Genomic DNA, 19,566 nt, shown 5'->3' with positions numbered 1-19,566 from the left:
CATCCTTCCATTGCAGAACTCTGCTGGCAGCCTGAGGAAAACTTTACACTGAAGGTGGAAATAATGGCTTTCTGCTCAGTTTGTTGTAAATTCTAAATGGGGTGATTGAAGGCTGTAATAATCACTGTTGTTGGAAGGCTCTGGGCTTCAACATCTGGTGAATGCTTTTACTAGCTGACAGCCGTTAGCTTTGGCGTCATGGGTGTGCTGCCCAGATCTTTTGTTTTAAGTAGGCTAGGATTATGCTAGGAGCAAGTATCACTAGCTCATGTCTCAAGACAAAAAATAAATAAATAAGAAAGAACTTTATTCTCAGGATTAACTTTACCAAGGTACATTTAGTAAAATGAGCCTTGTGCATATTGTTATGGGAATGATGCAGCCTCTTATGCTCAAAACCCAAGATTTTTATTACATTTTTAGCTCAATAACTTAAATTAATATTCAAAGTCCTGTTTAGCCTCTGTCAGAGACAAATTCACATTGCTAACAAGCTCAGGAAAAATTTAGGAAAATTGGTTTATGTTCTTAGATCAGGCTAAGGCTGAATTAGTAAAACTGATACAACAAAAAAGGGAACAGTTTGTGTTCTGGAGATAACAGATTGAAGGGATAACAGTGAAAAGTATGGTCCTTTGCATTGGATTAAGCAGTTTGTCTTTGATTTTAAAGTATTGAAATTTAAGAAATAATAATACAGGCAGGATGTTTGGATAAATATTTCCACCATTAACATTACGCTAAGATATTTTAAATCTAGGCTTTGGATGATTAATACATTTTAAATAAGAATAAAAGAAACATAAAAAAATGTAAAAATTAAAAAAAACTTGAGGTTTAACATTTTTAAGTGTTATTTCTCTTATTTTTTAGTAATTAAAAAATTCATTTTAAAATTCTTTTACCCAGATTTATTTTCTTTCACATTTTAAAACATTATTACTGGATTCAAGGACCATGAAATTTTTGGCCTCTTTGCTCTTTTTTTCTCTCTTTTTTTTTTTTTGGTGGAAGCAAAAGCTATTTCAATAAGAATCAGAGAGAGAGAGAGGGGCAAGCTTGGGTCTATCTGATGTAAATCTGCTGTTTCAAGAACTAAGACTGTTGCCAGAGTTATAGCCTGAAAATATCCAGCCTACAATTGTGTACATTCCATGTGAAAATACAGTGAGAAGCTATGAAATGAAGGAAGAGGAAGAGATAATGTCTTATCTGGGAACATTTCAGAGAGACAAGGGTTACTTTTTGAAGGTAACAAGTACAGCCTTCTGGGAGAGTAGAGGTGGAGATAATTCTAATATCAGGAAATTTTTTCCCCTTTGCTAGCTTAGAAAAGAAAGCACTCAGTCCTCTGATGGTCAATGTCCCTGGCATGTCTACTACTAGAAATTATGTTCTCCTGTTCTGTAAAAATACCAAACCTCATCATCAAGGTAGATTCCTCCAGATGGCTGCTCACCCCTTCCTGGGCACCCAGTAGATCATGATGGTGATGGTGATGTTGAAGATGGTGATGGTGATGACAGCAATGTCAATGATGGTGATAGTGATGGTGATGTTGAAGATGGTGATAGTGATGGTGATTATGGTGATGTTGATGATGGTGGTGATGGTGATGATGATGTTGATGATGGTGGTGGTGGTGATGATAATGTTGAAGATGATGATGGTGATGATGTTGTGTTGATGATGATGATGGTGATGGTGATGTTGAAGATGGTAGTGGTAATGGTCATGGTGATGTTAAAGATGGTGATGGTGATGATGATGGTGATGTTGAAGATGGTGATGTTGATGTTGGTGATGTTGATGATGATGATGGTGATGGTGATGTTGAAGATGCTGATGGTGATATTGAAGACGGTGATGGTGATGTTAATGATGGTGATGTTGAAGATGGTGATGTTGATGTTGGAGATGCTGATGGTGATGTTGAAGAGGATGATGGTGATGATGATGGTGATGTTGAAGATGGTGATGGTGATGTTGAAGATGGTGATGTTGATGTTGGTGATGTTGATGATGATGATGGTGATGGTGATGTTAAGATGCTGATGGTGATGTTGAAGAGGATGATGGTGATGTTAATGGTGGTGATGTTGAAGATGGTGATGTTGATGTTGGAGATGCTGATGTTGGAGATGCTGATGGTAATGTTGAAGAGGATGATGGTGATAGTGATGTTGATGATAGTGATGTTGAAGATGGTGATGGTGATGTTGAAGAAGATAGCCAACCTTAATTGAAATAGTAAGAAAATTATTTTTAAAGAGCACAGTGTTTTAGATGCCCTTATAGGTATGAATATACATTTTAGGAAATTCACCAGTAAGAATAGTATTTCAAATCAGCTACTTCCAGAAAGGAACTTTGACAGTGTCTAGAGTTGATATCTAGGTGAATAATGGGTCTAGTTATACAAGTGTATGAAAATCAGAATCAAAGAAAAATGAAAGTTCCACTCATTAAGTAAATAAGAGCAATGAGCATGTGGTAAACACCTTTAGTGCCTCCTCTCACTTAATCCTTGTAAGACCTCAGTGAGGGAGGTGCTGATTTTATCCCTGTTTTACAGATGCAGATGCTGAAGTTTTGAAAGATTAAAGAACCTGCCCAAGCTCAATGAACTATTAAGTGGTAGACCTGAATCCCTAACTACAAAGCCTTCCTAACTACAAAGTCATCAGTTCTTACCACTTCAGCAAAAGAAAATTACGTAGGAAGTTATTGTTTCTTTTGCCTCCTTATCTCTGGAGTGATATCACTCCTTATCACTAGGCTTCGTCCACCCACCGCCACCTCCCCAGGCTCCGACTTCAGGCCATCTTTGTATGTCTTGCAACTGGTTCAGAACACACACAACTGTATTTGTGAGATCACAGCATGTTGCTTTTACTGTGAATACAATATTACAAAATTATAATTTCAATGTTATCATCTTTCCAGGAGCTAATGATGGATGTGAAATAAATGACAAGGGCAGACAGTAGAGAATAAAGAATGCTACCTGGAAAATCAGGGCAAGAACATTGCCATGAACTAGCAGTGTGACCATGTCAAGTCATATAACTTCTCTGAGACTCATTTTCCACTCCTCTAACATGACAGCATTAGAGTGAATTACATCCAAGGTTTCTTCAAGTTATAACATCTTAATATTTTAAGGAGGCTAAAGCCACAGGGGATATTACCTTGATGCCATTGTTCTTATTAATGTGGAAACACATTTCAAGACCTAGTGTAACAAGTATATTTTGCTGTAGCTTGAAAATAAGTCAGAGGCAAATGGCTTGACCTGTTAAGTTTCCTTTTTTTCATAGAAGGTCTAGGTTTTGCCATTTGGGGAAGGGCTGGGGAGGCCTGGAAGCTTGCCAGTTCTCCTAAAAAGGGTTGCAATGTGGTTATGCCAAGAACTCTGTGTCAGTTTGCTCCCAATACTGTGTCTGTTGTTATTGTCTACTCCTGCCAACTGCCGCTTTCTGCTCCAGCTGTTTGGAATTTGTACCCGGCCCTAGGAGGTCTGCCTTGGCATGCTGTATGCGGGTCTGTGTTTGCGCATGTGTGCACATACATCCATAGACTCAACGTGACATAATGGGAAGAAGCAAGAACAGCAGCCATATGTGGAACTTCATCTTCTTTACCTGCATACTGCCAAGCCACATTCCAAATCTGGCTGCTCCTCCTCAACACCCTTTGCTGTATTGAGCCAGCAAAAGAACCAGTGATAACAAAGCAAAGAGAGGATAGGCTGTTCAATGTTCTTATTTAGCTGATGGCCCGGTGGATGGCATAGTATAAATCTCTGCACATCCATAGAACCACATGAGCTTCTCGTGCCTTCTGCTCTTTTGTATTTTGTCCCCTGGGTGAACCACAGGGATTGAGACAATCATGCTTTCAGAGGCCATACCTGTGACTTCATCTTGGGTTGGGAGGCATCTGGTGTTTTGGGGCGCTTTTCTGTGTTTGAGGAGACCATAAAAACAGGGCTGGGTCAGCGGGAACGTCGGGAAGTGGCATCCACCCAGATATCAGCCTAGGTCTTGCAGCCGTTGATGCCACAGCCTGGTCAGCAACAATGAAGATGACCTTTTGGGGTCTATGGTTTTTCAGATGGCAATAAAAATAGGGGCAGCCTCTATAGTTTGCAAGTAAGTCTCAGGTGGTTGAGGGAAAAATACTATGTAGACAATGATATCACCTGTAAAATTCTGAGTAGGTGGGGATTTTTTTCCTATCTTTTTATCATTGTCTATTTCTTTCCTTTTACTTAAAAAGAAAAAAAACTGTATCTTAGTCCTGTCTTACAAACTGCCAGATTCTCTAGTTACCTTGGTAGTTGTTAGTGCAGAGTTACAGAAGTAGTTCTTTCAATATATGACAGCTCTGTTGCTGGGAACACAGAGATTAGCAAGAAAGGCTTGACACCACCCTCATGGAACTCACAGTTTAACAGAGAAGACACTGAGTGACCATAGTGACTTGTGTTAAGCCTTATGAGGGAGGACATTAGGAAGTAAATAAGAGAACACAGTGGGGATTCATGAGTGAAGTCTTCACCAAGTGCCACTGTTCACCCCACAATGTGCCAGGCACTGAGAGGTCTGCAGAACACATGGCGGTAAGGTCCTGCCCTCAGAGGCCTCATAGTCTGGCTGAGACCAGATGAATGCACAGGACACAGAACCACAGAAGGCCAAATTGGGAAGTACACCCCAAGATACATTTGGGTTTCAGAGGGGTGGCATTTGTGGTGTCAAGAATAGTGAACTCGCAATATCAAGGATATGCTCTACTCATGTGGTCCTAAATGATAAAATGGGACTTGCAGAGCTATGTGATTACTTAAGACTCGTATTATTACATAACTTAACTTTAGATTTTTAAAATTTTATTTCAATAGTTTTGGGGGAACAGGTGGTTTTTGGTTACATGAATTCGTTAATTCGTGGTGATTCTAAGATTTTGGTGCACCTGTCCCCCAAGCAGTGTACACTGTACCTAATATATAGTCTTTTATCCCTCAACCCCTCCCACCCTTCTCCCACCGAGTCCCCAAAATCCATTATATCATTCTTATGCCTTTGCATCCTCATAGCTTAGCTCCCACTTACAAGTGAGAACATAGGATATTTGGTTTTCCATTCCTGAGTTACTTCACTTAGAATAGTGGTCTCCAGCTCCATCTAGGTTGTTTGCAAATGCTATTTTTCATTCTGTTTTATGGCTGAGTAGTATTCCATCGTGTATATGTAACACATTTTCTTTATTTATTCATTGGTTGATGGACATTTAGGTTGGTTCCATATTTTTGCAATTCTGAATTGTGCTGCTATAAACATGCATGTGCAAGTATCTTTTTTGTATAATGACTTCTTTTCCTCTGGGAGATACCCAGTCGTGGGATTTCTGGACCAAATGGTAGCTCTACTTTTAGTTCTTTAAGGAATCTCCATACTGTTTTCTATAGTGGTTGTACTAGTTTACAGTCTCACCAGCAGTGTAGAAGTTTTCCCTTTTTACCACATCCACGCCAACATCTATTACTTTTTTATTTTTAAATTACGGCCATTCTTGCAGGAGTAAGGTGGTCTCTCATTGTGGTTTTAATTTGCATTTCCCTAATAATTAGTAATATTGAGCATTTTTTCATATGTTTGTTGGCTGTTTGTATACCATCTTTTTATGGGTGCATAGCTTTCTTAGCTAGCTGTTAAGTTCATCAAGGGTAGAAATCATGCATTTTACAGCTTTGTGTTCCCTGTAATATGCAGTCGACTGCTATCTCTACAGTAACTACTCAATAAACATTCAGCACTTTTGGAGGCTGAAGCAGGAGGATTGCTGGAAGCCAGGAGTTCGAGGCTGCAGTGAGCTACAATCATGCCACTATACTCCAGCCTAGGTGACAGAGTGAGACAGTTTCTAAAAATAAAACTAAACACCACATGTTCTCACTTATAAGCAGGAGCTAAACAATGAGGACACATGGACACAGGGAGGGGACACAGGGACACACCTGAACACATGGACATACGGGGACCTGTTGGGGGGATGGGGTTGGGAAAGGGAGAGCATCAGTAAAAAGAGCTAATGCATGCCGGGCTTAATACCTAGGTGATGGGTTGATAGGTGCAGCAAACCACCATGGCACATGTTTACCTATGTAACAAACCTGCACATCCTGCACATGTATCCTGGAACATAAAATAAAAATAAAAATTTTTAAAAAGGCAATAAAGTAAAATAAAATTAAAAAATTAACATTTGTGAAATAAACACAGGACACTACAATTTTATTGTTTTTCTGTAATTATAGAGCACAAGCAGGATGAGGAGCTGCAGTTACCCCGGGATCTGAAAGTTCTAGAGTCGTCACTTGCTCTTCTGGTGGCTGTTTCTTCTACTAATGCACCAGTTCATGCATCTCCAGGGCCTCCCTTCACCCCATTTGGGACATGGATGAGCGAGTGTCATTCCTTCAGCTGGTATCATTCTCAGTAGCAGGGCATTGTAAGGGATGGAGAGTGGCAGCAGACAGATGGGCCCATTGACAAGTGTGTCCCCTTGTGAGCTCCTGTCACAACTGAATTATTCTATCATTTGTGCTGTCACTAAATCAGGCAGATCGAAGAAGTGGAAAGAATAGCATTTCTAGTGACAATCACAGAGAAATGGCTCTGTAGCGTGTGAGCTTTCTGGGAAGGGGACTGGCTTTATTATTTTCTAGGCATGGAGAGAGGGGCAGAATGTCACAGGATATGAGTAAGTGGCCTGCTTGTGATGGTGATGGTATTTTGCATTACCTCCTGATTTGGATTTCATTTTATTTAACTGACATCTCTCTCCTGCGTCCTGCAGGTCTAAATTTAGGGAGCCTGGTTGGGGGCTCAGGGGTTGTGCTAAATCACAGGCCTCACCAGCCAGCTGTGCTGTCTTCCCATTAAGGGCACCCCATTCCGCTCGCACTGAGGGGCCCCTGCCTACCACCTTCCAAATGATCCTTTGAGTGGGACAGTGCCCTGCCCATGTGCAAAAGGTGTCTGCCCCATGTTGTTGGGTCATTCTGTGAGGATAGTTTCTTCAGGGCTCCGGGACACTTGTCAGCTCAAGGAGCCTCCCAGAGGGTGGAAGGAGCTCCCGTAGGTGTGCGCCTGGCATCAGCTGTCCCTGTTGTGTATGTAAGTCTTTGGCACTTGCCTGGAAGATTTTCTGTTGCAGTTCCAATCCAGTCCAAGTTCGTACAATCCCAGAGAGTACAATAGCCCTGGGAAATGGGGAAACGAAATGTGTTACGGCTGCTTGGAGTCAACTCCAGAAAATGTTAGTTACTAAATAGATTTAGAAAAACATTTTTAAAATTTATTTATTTAGTTCATTAGTTTTTTAACAGGGGAAATGCAATTGTTTTTCTATTTCATACCTTACATTTTGCTAAAGTTTTTCTTAATTATCCCAATAATTTCATTTTACTTATTTTCTATATGTAGACTTCTATGATCTTTCAAGGTGATGTTACCAGTGTGTGAAGGCTGTTTGGTTAATAGTTCAACAACTATTTATTATTTTTCTACTGTGTTACAGGAGTGTGGAGATGAATAAGGCCCATTTCCGACGTCTGGGATTTTGACTCTCCAGGCAAGAGGACAGGAAAAAGATGTTTGGCTTCTATGAACTAATTCACTGTCCGGAGCATCTTGGCATCTGGCTGCTGCTGAGGAAAGAGGAGGATGTTTGTGTGTGTGTGTGTGCACATGCGCCCGTGTGTGCGTATCTGAGGGAAGCTAAATATTACATTTCAGGGCTTAGTCCTTCCGTACTTTGAATTTGATATGTAATTATGAATAAATATGGAAACGTAAAAACAAAATCACCCACGCCTCACGATCCTATTGACATTGGGAGAGCACATTTACTATCTGTCTTCATTCTTGTGGTCAGGTACGGAGCATTACAGCCATTTTTACACGTGTGCATGCTTTCAGTTACAACAGAGGCTGAAAATGGGCAACCCTATGAAACTACTGTTTTGTATATCTTTAATTTAATTTAATTTTTTTTTTTTTTTTTTTTTTTTTTTTTGAGACGGAGTCTCGCTCTGTCGCCCAGGCTGGAGTGCAGTGGCACGACGTCAGCTAACTGCAACCTCCGCCTCCCGGGTTCAAGCAATTCTCCTGTCTCAGCCTCCCGAGTAGCTGGGATTACAGGCACCTGCCACCACGCCCAGCTAATTTTTGTATTTTTAGTAGAGACGGGGTTTCACCTTGTTGGTCAGGCTGGTTACAAACTCCTGACCTCAGGTGATCCACCTGCCTCAGCCTCCCAAAGTGCTGGGATTACAGGCGTGAGCCACTGTGCCCGGCCTGCTTCGTTTATTTTTAAAGATGGCTTTTACTTTTTATTTATGGAAAAATTCAAATCTATACAGGAATAAGGAGAATAGTAAAATAAAATTGACGTAGCCATCATCAACCTCAAGAACTATCAGCATAAAATCAATCTTGTTTCACCTCTAACCCTCCCTCCCTCCCCACTACCCCTTTCCACCCTGCCCCATATTAATCTGAGGCAAATCCCAGACCTGTCATTTCATCTGCAAATATCTCAGTACTCCCAGAGTTTGTTTGTAATTATGTGGTAGAATGTCATTAGACATTCCATTGCCTTTCACCAGCCTGCCCTCTTTGCTAGTATCTGTCTGGCCCCTAGAAGCATTTGGGTTTACAACCTCTAAATTTTGTATTTTCTTATCTGTTCTCCCCAGACTCTTCTGTTATTGCCTTCTTAATGCACAATCTGTGCTGCTGTCTATAAATATCCAAACCATATTGATAACTGTTTCCTAATAGTAAATTGCATAATTCAATGTTAGCTTTTTATCCTTTGAGAGGTTTAAATTTTATCTTTTCGGGTATGCTCACATTCCTGACTGGCTAAATAGGTTTGAACATGCTGGTTCGTTTTGCTTTTTCTGTGCAGCTTGATGAAAATGGCTTTCAGGATCTACCTTGAAATTAATGATAATCCATCATTAACAACGTCACTTACTTTAGACTTTGCAATCTTATACCTGAGTTTTGAAAGGCAAGTACACCAAAGAATTTATATTAATTTGAAGCAGATGCCTCACTGTAAAATGCTCCTATTATTACTACTACTATTTATTCCATGGCAATAAATCCCTTATATTATCCAAAAGACTAGTAGCCTTTCCCAGAATTTGCAAAGCACAGGGCCTGTTGGCTCTTGCTAAGCAACCTTTCACAGACAGAGCAAGGAAATCTAAGTGAAACTAAGAACTGATGACTCAGGAATGTTGGTGTTCTCTTGCATGAGGATGTAATTAAATAACATGATCATTTCATTATAAGTAGAAGATAGGTACATAAACATATATAACATACCTAAACATATTATGCTTACAAATACAATCTGCATTTTATAACTATTCTACTATCCAATCACAGAGGGATATTTTCATGTCAATAAAAATATAGAATAAGAGAATTATTTTTAAATAGCCTAGTGTATTTGTATTAGTGCTTTGTTAAGTACTGATGCACATTTTAGAAACTCCACCAGCATGATTAATATTTTGCGCTAGCCAATTCCAGAAAGTAACTTTGCTCATGTCCAGAGTGGATATCTATGTGAATAATGGGCCTAGTGATGTGAGTGTGATAAAAACCAGAATTAGAGAAAAATGCATGTTGCATTCCTTAGCTAACCAAGAGCGACTGGCACTTGAGGAGCACATTTAGAAAAAGTGTAATGCACCACTGTTAAGCGGAGTGTTATGGGAAAAGGGCAGTGGCTTGGGCAGGAGTCTTCAGCAATATTGATGAGATAGAGAGGTGCTGAGGTTAGAGGAAACGCTAGAGGTGCTGTGGTTTTCTCAATCTTTAATCAGGAATAAAAATTTTTGATTCTGGCCAGGTGCAGTGGCTCACGTCTGTAATCCCAGCACTCTGGGAGGCCGAGGCGGGTGGATCACGAGGTCAGGAAATCGAGACCATCCTGGCTAACACGGTGAAACCCCATCTCTACTAAAAATACAAAAAATTAGCCGGGCGTGGTGGCGGGCGCCTGAAGTCCCAGCTACTCGGGAAGCTAAGGCAGGAGAACGGTGTGAAGCCGGGAGGCGGAGCTTGCAGCGAGCCGAGATCGCGCCACTGCACTCCAGCCTGGGCAACAGAGGGAGAATCCGACTAAAAAAAAAAAAAAAAAAATTGATTCTTCAAATTCACTAGGAATTTTTTGGATTAATAAAGAATAAAAAGGTGAGATGTCTTGAGCACCATAGATAAAAGACCCAGAACATAAGATAAAGTATTATATCATGTAAAATTGGGGTCTAATAACATAAGTTGGAGACAGTAAAGCTTTGTAGTTAAGAATTTGGACTCTCACTCACACTGGCTACCCTCACTGCGTGGTATTGGTCAAGTCACTTAACCATCCTGGGCCTTAGTTCCTTCTGTGAAATGAGGAGTTGATGATTGTATTGACCATATGGGTCACTGGGAGGACTGACTGAGATAACACATGCAAAAGACTCTGTACCTGGCACAGAATTAGTGCTTGACAAACATTAATGACACCAGGCCTCTTCTGCCCTATCTGCACTGCTTCTACTTGGTTGAGATACTTGACATTGAAAACCAGAGTCAATGTCTCAAAGACAGTGAATGAGGAGGGGGAAGTCCTTTTTTTTGCCGTGTTCCCTCTCTTTTCTCCCTCCTCTCCCACTCCACCATTATCAATTCACTGTGGAACTAGACAGTGCCAGGCGACTTAAATGATGCTGTGCACTCCCACTCGGCAGCAGGGGACTTGCATATGATCCATGACACGCCCAATTCCTGGGGTTGGCTTAGACAATCTAACAGGGACCCTCAGGCCCTGGAGCCAGCTGGCTGGTCCTGCCTCTGCTAGCCAGCTCCACTTTCCCAGCGCAACAGACTCTGCTACTTGCCTGAATTCAAATCTGGTCTCCAGTATACTTGGCCATGCCGGTGGGGATAAGAATGAGTGTGTGTGTTTTACTTTTGAAAGCATATCCACATTCTATTGTTCTGTGCTAATACTTTTTTGATGATGTCTGTGAATGTCTATGTTGAAGAAAAGTACCTAATTGTTTTTTTTTTTTAAACCCAAACCCCAAAACCTCCTCTTGCCTAATTTAACCATTAATGTGCGTGAGGCCTGCCTCCATTTGTATGCAAATAAAATATAATGCCCACCTTAGTGATTTCTCACATAGTGTACATTGCTTGATCAGATTTTTAAAAATTTATTAATTAATTTATTTTTGAGACAGGGTCTTGCTTGCCCAGGCTGAAGTGCGGTGACATGATCATGGCTTACTGCAGCCTCGACCTTGTGGGCTCAAACAATCCTCCCACCTCAGCCTCCTGAGTAGCTGGGAGCACAGGCATGTGCCACCACATCTGACTAATTTTTTTTTTTACATTTTTTGTAGCGACAGGGTCTCACCATGTCACCCAGGCTGGTCTCAAACTCCTGGGCTCAGGCAATCCTCCTGTCTCAGCCTCCCAAAGTATTGAGATTAAAGGTGTGATTCGGCCAGGCACGGTGGCTCACGTCTGTAATCCCAGCACTTTGGGAGGCCGAGGTGGGCAGATCACGAGGTCAGGAAATCGAGACCATCCTGGTCAATATGGTGAAACCATGTCTTTACTAAAAATACAAAAAGTAGCTGGGCGTGGTGGCATTCACTTGTAATCACAGCTACTCAAGAAGCTGATGCAGGAGAATTGCTTGAACCTGGGAGATGGAGGTTGCAGTGAGCTGAGATCACACCCCTGCACTCCAGCCTGGAGACAGAGTTAAAAAAAAAAAAAAAGGTGCGAATCACGGTGCCCAGCTCATTGCTTGATTTTAGATGCAGAGACAGGTCAATTGTCTTCCTAACCTCAGCATGGCTGCCCAGTGTTTTTATTTTTGTATTTTAAAATGTAATTATGGTAAAAGTTTAATCTCAGTGTCTCAACCATAGATGCATCTACACAAAGGGTATTTTTTATAGTCACCCATTTTAAAGATTATGGCATTGTGATGGGTAAGAGTGAGTCCATCTGCTTTGCTGACAATGTGAGCTGCCGGGCTGCCAGAGACCAGCTGGTGAAGCAAGGAGTCCAAGTGGCCATGTGCAGACATGTGTGAGGGACATTTTGGCTGTTTCACTGCTCACCATAAGTGACTTTTATGGTTTATGTCCTGGGAAATAGCTGGGAAACAGCTATTCTACAGCACCGTGCAAGTATAGACTCCAGAACCCAACTTTAATCTATATAATAAAAAACACTTCTGAGGTTTGAATTGAGTCCTTTTTTGACTGCTGTTTCAGATGTAAGCTCTTTAAATTCTGGAAACATTTTTATTTTGGAAATGATCTTGATTCAGAATTGCTCAGATTCTGGGTATGTCTGGTAAATGGTCTACTGGCTTTAAGTTAGAAAGTCTGAGACGCTATAAAGAGAGCCTTAGACATGGTACAATGACATCTTAGGTCTAAGATAAATTGGATTGGGGCCTAAAGAAGGTAGTTAATCAGCTTAAAAAAAACAGCTAATGTCAAAGACATTTAATAATTTTCGAATTGCTTTTTCAAATAGTGACAGATGTTATGGACATCTTGCTCATGAATTGATTATATATTTGCTGTGGACAGACATTCATATATTTGGAGACTGGATTGAGAACTTTAAATAAACACAACCAAAATTACACAATGAACAAATACAGAAATGAGAGTTGCTCACAAATGGACAGGCAGAGGTTGAGGATAATTCTAGTAGATAAAAAAGCAGATAATAGCTAAATCAGGCATCAGACCAAAGGATGCTACTATAGGGGAGAAAAGATTATTTTCCTCACTCATCACAAGCTTCATGGCTGAGACCTCTATAACAAAAGATAAATTAACAAGAGAAAAGCGTAGCACATTTATTTAATATCAATTTTACACAACACAAGAGCCTTCTGTAATGAAGCCCCAAAGAAACGGAGGAAAGTGTATTTTTGTAGACGGTTATGCAGCAGTGTGATTGGAGGACAAAGGGGCAGGATGTGATAGGAATAAACTGAGGGGAATTTAGCGAGGCCTGTTTGTTCAGATTCTTCCCTTCGTCCCCATGAGACACTCCTTTCCTCTTGGGATAGGGAAGAAACTTCTGCTAGGAAAGTCTTCCTTTAGAGGAAGGTCCGCGTGGTTGTATGACATGTTTCAGGGGAGAAGGGCAAGGAGAAGGTGTGATTGGCCTGTCCGCTTCTGCTGTTTTCTTAAATGCCAATGCGCTACATTTCGGGGGTAGCATCCTGAACCCCATCATTACAAACCAAGATGGCTGTGATGGTGTGTCATGGGACTGGAGAAGCTTTTTTATGGGCCTTTTCTCTGTGGGTGGTTACTTTTGGCCCCTTTCCCTTTCTTCTTTCTTCTTTAGAGTCTTATTAGGAATAGGTAGGAGTAGGAGAATACTTGGATCAGTAAGTTACAAATGACAAACTCCTAGATGCTCCAGTTCATTAGAGCAGAGGTTCTCAACCCTGACACGCTTTGTACTTCCCATCCAAAACGTTTTGTTAACACTCTCTTTGCCACCCCAAAATGATACTTATAGGCAATATAATTGACTTACACACAAAAATTTAAAAATCATATTATGCCCACCTATAATATGAAAGAGAAAATAAAAGTCATACAAAATGAAATCTTTTTCATTTTAATATGTAAATGCTTGTGTGTAACTGCATAAAAATCTAGTTATAGTCACCATGATGGTGACAGCTCCAGAGGCAGGCTGACACAAGGGTGCTGTGTTGAAGACTCGAATACCTAGAGCAGCGTCCCTGTCATGAACTGACATTCTGAAACAGTGACAACTCTTGGTAAAGTCTCAAATGAAGCAAGGAATAATCTTTCCCCTGTTAACTGGAAATTCAGTGCCTAATAAAATTATGTAATATACAAAAGAATCTTTTGTGTTTGTATGTAACATGAAGGAAGGTTCTAGGCTCAAAATAAAATGGCCTTCATCTGTATGAATGGGCAGTGGATCATTTGAAAGTCACAAAAAAAATGCAAAAGTAAGGATGGTTCCTTGTTGTTTGGGAGTGCCTATGTTTTGCAGGACATCTAACATCCATGGCTCTGCCCATGAAATGTATGGAATACCACCTTCCTCTAATTATTTTGACACCCAAAAGCACTCCCACAAAATTTCAAAACATCCCCTGTGGAGCAGTTCCAGACCCCTGGAGAACTGTCATACCGGATCTGACACGTTCAAGGAAGGCACAGGAGACGGTGAGCTGGGAGGATGCTGCAGAATACCGAGCAAGGAGGACACAAAACCCACTTAGGGGGCGGTGCTGGTCCTGTGGATTAGCAGCCCAGCAATCCCCACAGAGCTGGGTTTGATACAGTCAAGCCTGGGTCCCCTGCCTTGACTGTGATATCCCAGGAAGGCTGTGTGCTCTGTCACCATCTGTCACTCTCATGCATTTTTATTTGTACCCTACAGGGAACCCTTGCTAATTCTCTATCTGCTCTCTTTTCATTAGTCAGCTAGTTGTGATTATGGGATGTATTTGGGCAGGGCTCATCCAACGCCTCCTCTTAAAGTTTTCAGCAAGAGGATTACTTATAGGAGTAGCGTAGCGCCAGGTGATTCTCACTGTCAGCTTATTTTAAGATGATTTTCTGTTCTCAGATTAACATAAATGAAGAACACTGAAATCTCTCTCTTTGAAAAAGAAGGAGTATGAATTTTCAAGCCACTACATCCAGTCATCTTGCCTAGCTTTCTACCTATGCAGCAAGTGAAAGATTTTCCAAGTCTTTTCCCAGCCCCTGCTATACAGGGTCTAAAATGAAATGCATTCCCTTCCTTCTGGGACAAGATTTGTGTGTGCTCTTGCTCATAATGTGAGACTCGAAAGAGTTTTGTTTTTTTCCTCCAAAGCCAAGAGAGTTAGGATGCTGAAAATGAACCACTGAGGCCAGGGATATTGAGTTTTGTTCGCATCTGAGCCTTTTCTTCTGTCCCCTCTTCCCTTTGACTGACAGGGCCTGAGTCTCTTCCTGCTCCCTGTCAGGAGCTATTAGCTTTGCAGTGACCCCTACAAGGCTAAAAGATGTGAATGTGGCCAATATAATTAGCACAAAATGAGTAGTTGCAGAAGACAAGCATTACTTCTGCAAAGTAGGAGTCTGAGATGACTGATGTGACCAAGACCATTTCCTACAGGTCCCCATTGCTAAGGGCTGGGAAGTGCCTGAGATTCCTGGGGTCCCTGTACCTTCTTCGGTTGTGTTCCCCAGCAGAGTCAAGGTCAAAAATCACCAGACCCAGGCCTTTTCCCATTTATAAGCAGACCCTCATATTCCTAAGAAAGGTGATAAATACTCTAATTTTTAAAGGATACTCCTTTAAAAGAAAATCTTGTCCTGCTATCACAATAATTATTTTAACCTGATCAAAATAAACCATTCCTTCTTAAAGGAATGCAGTGGCTTGGCATTCTCACTGAAAGACTGGCTCCTGTGAACTCAGCTATAGAGAATAATTCACATCATATGTGAAAACTTGAGCTCCTTTATCTTGGCCTCAAGGTAGACATGAAATTTCTTTCTTCTATGCATATGATGCCTAACTGGGAGAATTTATTTATTTTATTTTTAAATTGCATCTTTAGTTCATAATCTTACTAATGAGATAATTAGCTATCCTATTATTTTGAGAACTTTTGATTAGCAATCTCCAAATCCTTCTAAAAGAGGGTTCCTTACCTCTTTTTATCTTGAAAGTCTGCTTAGCCTCCATGAAGTATGTTGTCTGGAAATTCATGATATTTGCCACAAAGAGACAAGAGAGTAAACATTTTTGGTAATTCTTATGCTGATTTCTTTTTTTTCTTTTTCAAGGTACTTTTGATTTTTTTTTAAGTTTTTCTTGTAATTTTTGTGGGTGCATAGTGGGATATTCATGGGGCACATGAGATGTTTTGCTACAGGCATGCAATGCGTAATAATCACATCATGGAAGATGGGGTATCCATCCCTTCAAGCATTTATCCTTTGTGTTGCAAACAATCCAATTATACTCTTTTAGTTATTTTAAAATGTACAGTTAAATTATTATTAACTGTAGTCACCCTGTTGTGTTATCAAATGCTAGGTCTTATTTATTCTTTCTAACTATTATTTTTGTCCCTATTAACCATCCGCACCACCACTGCCATCCTCCCACCCTGCCTCCCCACCGCTTCCCTTCCCAGCCTCTGGGAACCATCCTTCTACTCTCTATATCCATGAGTTCAGTTGTTTTTATTTTTAGATCCCACAAATGAGTGAGAAAATGTTATGCGGATTTCTTATAGGTGTGGTAATGTTTTCACTATCACAACTAAGAAATCAGGGCAAAAAAAAGAGCTCTCTAAATTTCAGACATTTTATTCTTTAAAAATTAATCCATAAACTTCCTAACAATCTCAATAAGAAAGAAAATTAAGTGAAAACAGTGCTAACAGCAGATAAAAATTTTCGTAGGCATGAGAAATTTGACTTTCGCAAGAAACTACATTAAGGTAGTGTCCAGTTACCTACTGCTGTGTAAAAAATTACTCCAAAATTTAGCACCGTAACACAACCATTTTATTGTGTTTATAATGTTGTGTCAAGGCCTTTAATCTACTGTAAGTGATGCTGAAAATAACTTTAAAATATAAAATAATCCATACTGTTTCATATTTAATGGCTTATTCAATCTTGCTCAAAAGCATTAGCTTAGAAAATTAAAATGACTTTATGAGTTTCTTAAGTATGTAAATAGTTGACAACAAATGCTAAATTCTGTTTAATATCTTTACTCACAAACTGTGGTCTACTGGCTGAACTTGCCTCAGGGGTGTTTGGTTTGGCCTCGGTGTTTTTAAAAGGATGAGCCAACATTTTAAAATAGGAGGATTTAACATAAAACTCCAAATTTTCAGCTTCTCTTGGAAAACAGAAAATTTGGGTCATACATGTTTACCTGTGTAACAAACCTACAAATGTACCAAACCTAAAATAAAATTTTAAAAAACAGAATTTGGGTCATAAAGGGCCTAAATTTCATTTGGTTGTGCTTGACTAGAACTGAGTACCAGCTGTCCCCATAGAAGGCATCAACTCTGTATCAATTCCTCACGTCAAACACCATTTTTCAGTATGCTTGCACCTGTCTTTTTCCCTCAGGGTAAAGAAAAGCATATCTGTACCGAATCTTTCTTGAAAGTGGAAAAACAAGAAAGACAAATACGGCTGTATGTTTCCAGAAATGAGACAATGTGCAATGTGTTTGTGGGTGGGGGAAGGGGAGGTATGAAAGAATATTCTTACATATTCAAAAGTCCAGTGCCCCTGCCCACTTCACTTACATAGGTTACCTGCCTGACCTCTGCAGGCATTTGAGTTGCATCTTCTGCTTTAGTGACCACAGGATAAGGCTGTTCTTACATGCTTAGCAGAGACTCCCCAGAGTTTAGTGGGAATGCAGGACATGCAGTTGTGACAGCAAAACTTCAAGATACTACATCTCTAGTTTTCACTCTGGCAGTTGTGGGATTATGAAATATGCACCAAAGACAGGATATCTTTGGTGATGGATTAAAGACAGCTGCAAATTCTTTGTCACTCTGCCCAAGAAGAGGTGAATTCTATGTCTCTACCCCTCTGAATCTGTGCTGGGCTTATGAATGCTTTAATCAATAGGATATGGGAGTTGAAATGCTAACTGATACTGTTTGGCTGTGTCCCTACCCAAATCTCATCTGGAATTGTAGTTCCCATAATCCCCATGTGTCATGGGAGGGACCCTGTGGGAGGTAACTGAATCATGGAGGTGGTTTCCGCCAGGCTATTCTCATGATAGTGAGTAAGTTTTCACGAGATCTGATGGTTTTGTAGAGGGCTTCCCCCTTCGCTTGGTTTTCATTCTGCTACCCTGTGAAGAGGTGCCTTCTGCCATGATTGTAAGTTTCCTGAGGACTTCCCAGCCATGTGAAACTGTGAGTCAGTTAAACCTCTCTTCTTTATAAATTACACCATCTCAGGTATTTCTTCATAGCAGCATGAGAACAGACTAATATACTAACTCTTCAGATGACAAACAGCTTCTGTTTTTTTCACTTGGAATCCAGACACCATGTTGTGAGGAAGCTCAAGCAATGACATGGGGAGGCCCACATGGGGGAGAATCATGGCTCCAGCTGACATCTAGCTCCAGCTTACCATTCATGTGAAGGAACTATCTTGGAAATGGATCCTCCAGTCCCAATCAAGCCTCCTAATTGAAAGCATGCAGAGTGTGTCCCTGCTGAGCCTTGCCCAAATCACACCACTGTAAACAAATACGTGATTGCTGTTGTTTTAAGCCACTAAGTTTTGGAGGGGCTTGTTAACACAGCTGTAGAAAGTATAGTATCTGTAGGGGTCTAGTGTTTGTGCTCACAGAATCCTTGTTCTTTTCCTCTGGTAAGGGTACCTAATTTCCTTGGGGGAGCCAATCCACTCCCACTGTCAGTACAGATACTTTGAATAATGTTGACTCCAACCTTGGCTCCAGGGATGAGCTGACAATTCAGCTTGACCAACTCAGAGGAAATGACCACTGCAGTTGTTTCTGGAACTGGGCATGTGACCTGATCAGAGCCAAAGAGATACAGTAAGATTTGCTGGTGCTGGTGAGAGAGGCTTCTTTCTTTCCAACTGCATATCCAGAAGATATGAGCCTGGAACTGCAATGGGCTACCAGGTATGGGCTGAGAATCAAGCAAACACAGCAGAAGGCTGGGGTGAAAGAGGGAAAGAAATCAAGTCCTGATGACATTGTTTGAGTTTTGGCACAGCTGTGCCTGAGGCTATCCCTACCTTGGGATTTGTCAGCCACATCACTACATAAACCAGTAAGATTTATGTTTATTTATTTTACTTGAACCAATTTGAATTGGATTTTCTGTCACTTGCCACAGAAGGAGTCCTTAGTCATAGTGAGTCTGAATTTGGATCCCGGCTTTGATATCTTTTTTACTTTCTTTCTCCTTTTAAAATTTGACTTAATTTCAGATTTATAGAAAAGTTACAAGAATAATACAAAAAAATTCCCATATGCCCTTTATCCAGATTTCCCAAATGTTAACAGTTTTACCACATTTGCTTCCCTCACCCCCCATCCTATGTACATGGATTATTTTTTCTGAATAGATTGAGAATTGGTTACAATCATGATACCCCTTTACACCTAAATACTTCAGAGTGTTTCCTAAAAACAAGGACATTCTCTTATGTAACCTCAGTGTAATTATCAAAGTCAGGACATTAATATTGATATAAGGCTGTTATTTCATCTATTAACCTTGTTTAGATTATATTTAGATTATATTATTTGTCCTAGTAATGTCCTTTATTGCAAAAGAAAATTCTGGAGTATGCACAGTCACTGTCATGTCTCTTTAGTCTATTTTAATTGGAAACAGTCTGTCTTACTTTGCTTTTTG

At 40.5% G+C, this 19,566-nt stretch overlaps 1 protein-coding gene and 1 long non-coding RNA gene across 2 annotated transcripts in view; one reads left to right on the top strand and one right to left on the bottom strand.

Moving 5' to 3' along the window:
* Window positions 1-1,013: 1,013 nt before the first annotated feature.
* The window catches only part of LOC129532095 (uncharacterized), a 37,441-nt gene continuing 18,888 nt past the window's right edge, over window positions 1,014-19,566 (bottom strand). Inside the window, exon 3 of the mRNA XM_055380212.1 lies at window positions 1,014-2,237. Coding sequence (XP_055236187.1) covers window positions 1,733-2,237 — 505 coding nt within the window. The 3' untranslated portion in view covers window positions 1,014-1,732. The remainder of the gene's footprint in view (window positions 2,238-19,566) is intronic.
* Window positions 6,404-7,876, top strand: LOC134756654 (uncharacterized). The gene is made up of 2 exons (XR_010129621.1): window positions 6,404-6,491; window positions 7,588-7,876. It is a non-coding gene; the product is annotated as an uncharacterized lncRNA (long non-coding RNA).

This window comes from Gorilla gorilla, chromosome 11, assembly GCF_029281585.2.
Source record: "Gorilla gorilla gorilla isolate KB3781 chromosome 11, NHGRI_mGorGor1-v2.1_pri, whole genome shotgun sequence".
Classification (NCBI taxonomy): Eukaryota; Metazoa; Chordata; class Mammalia; order Primates; family Hominidae; genus Gorilla; species Gorilla gorilla.
The sequence above is the reverse complement of the archived record's forward strand: the minus strand, read 5'-3'. Positions and strand labels throughout refer to the sequence as shown.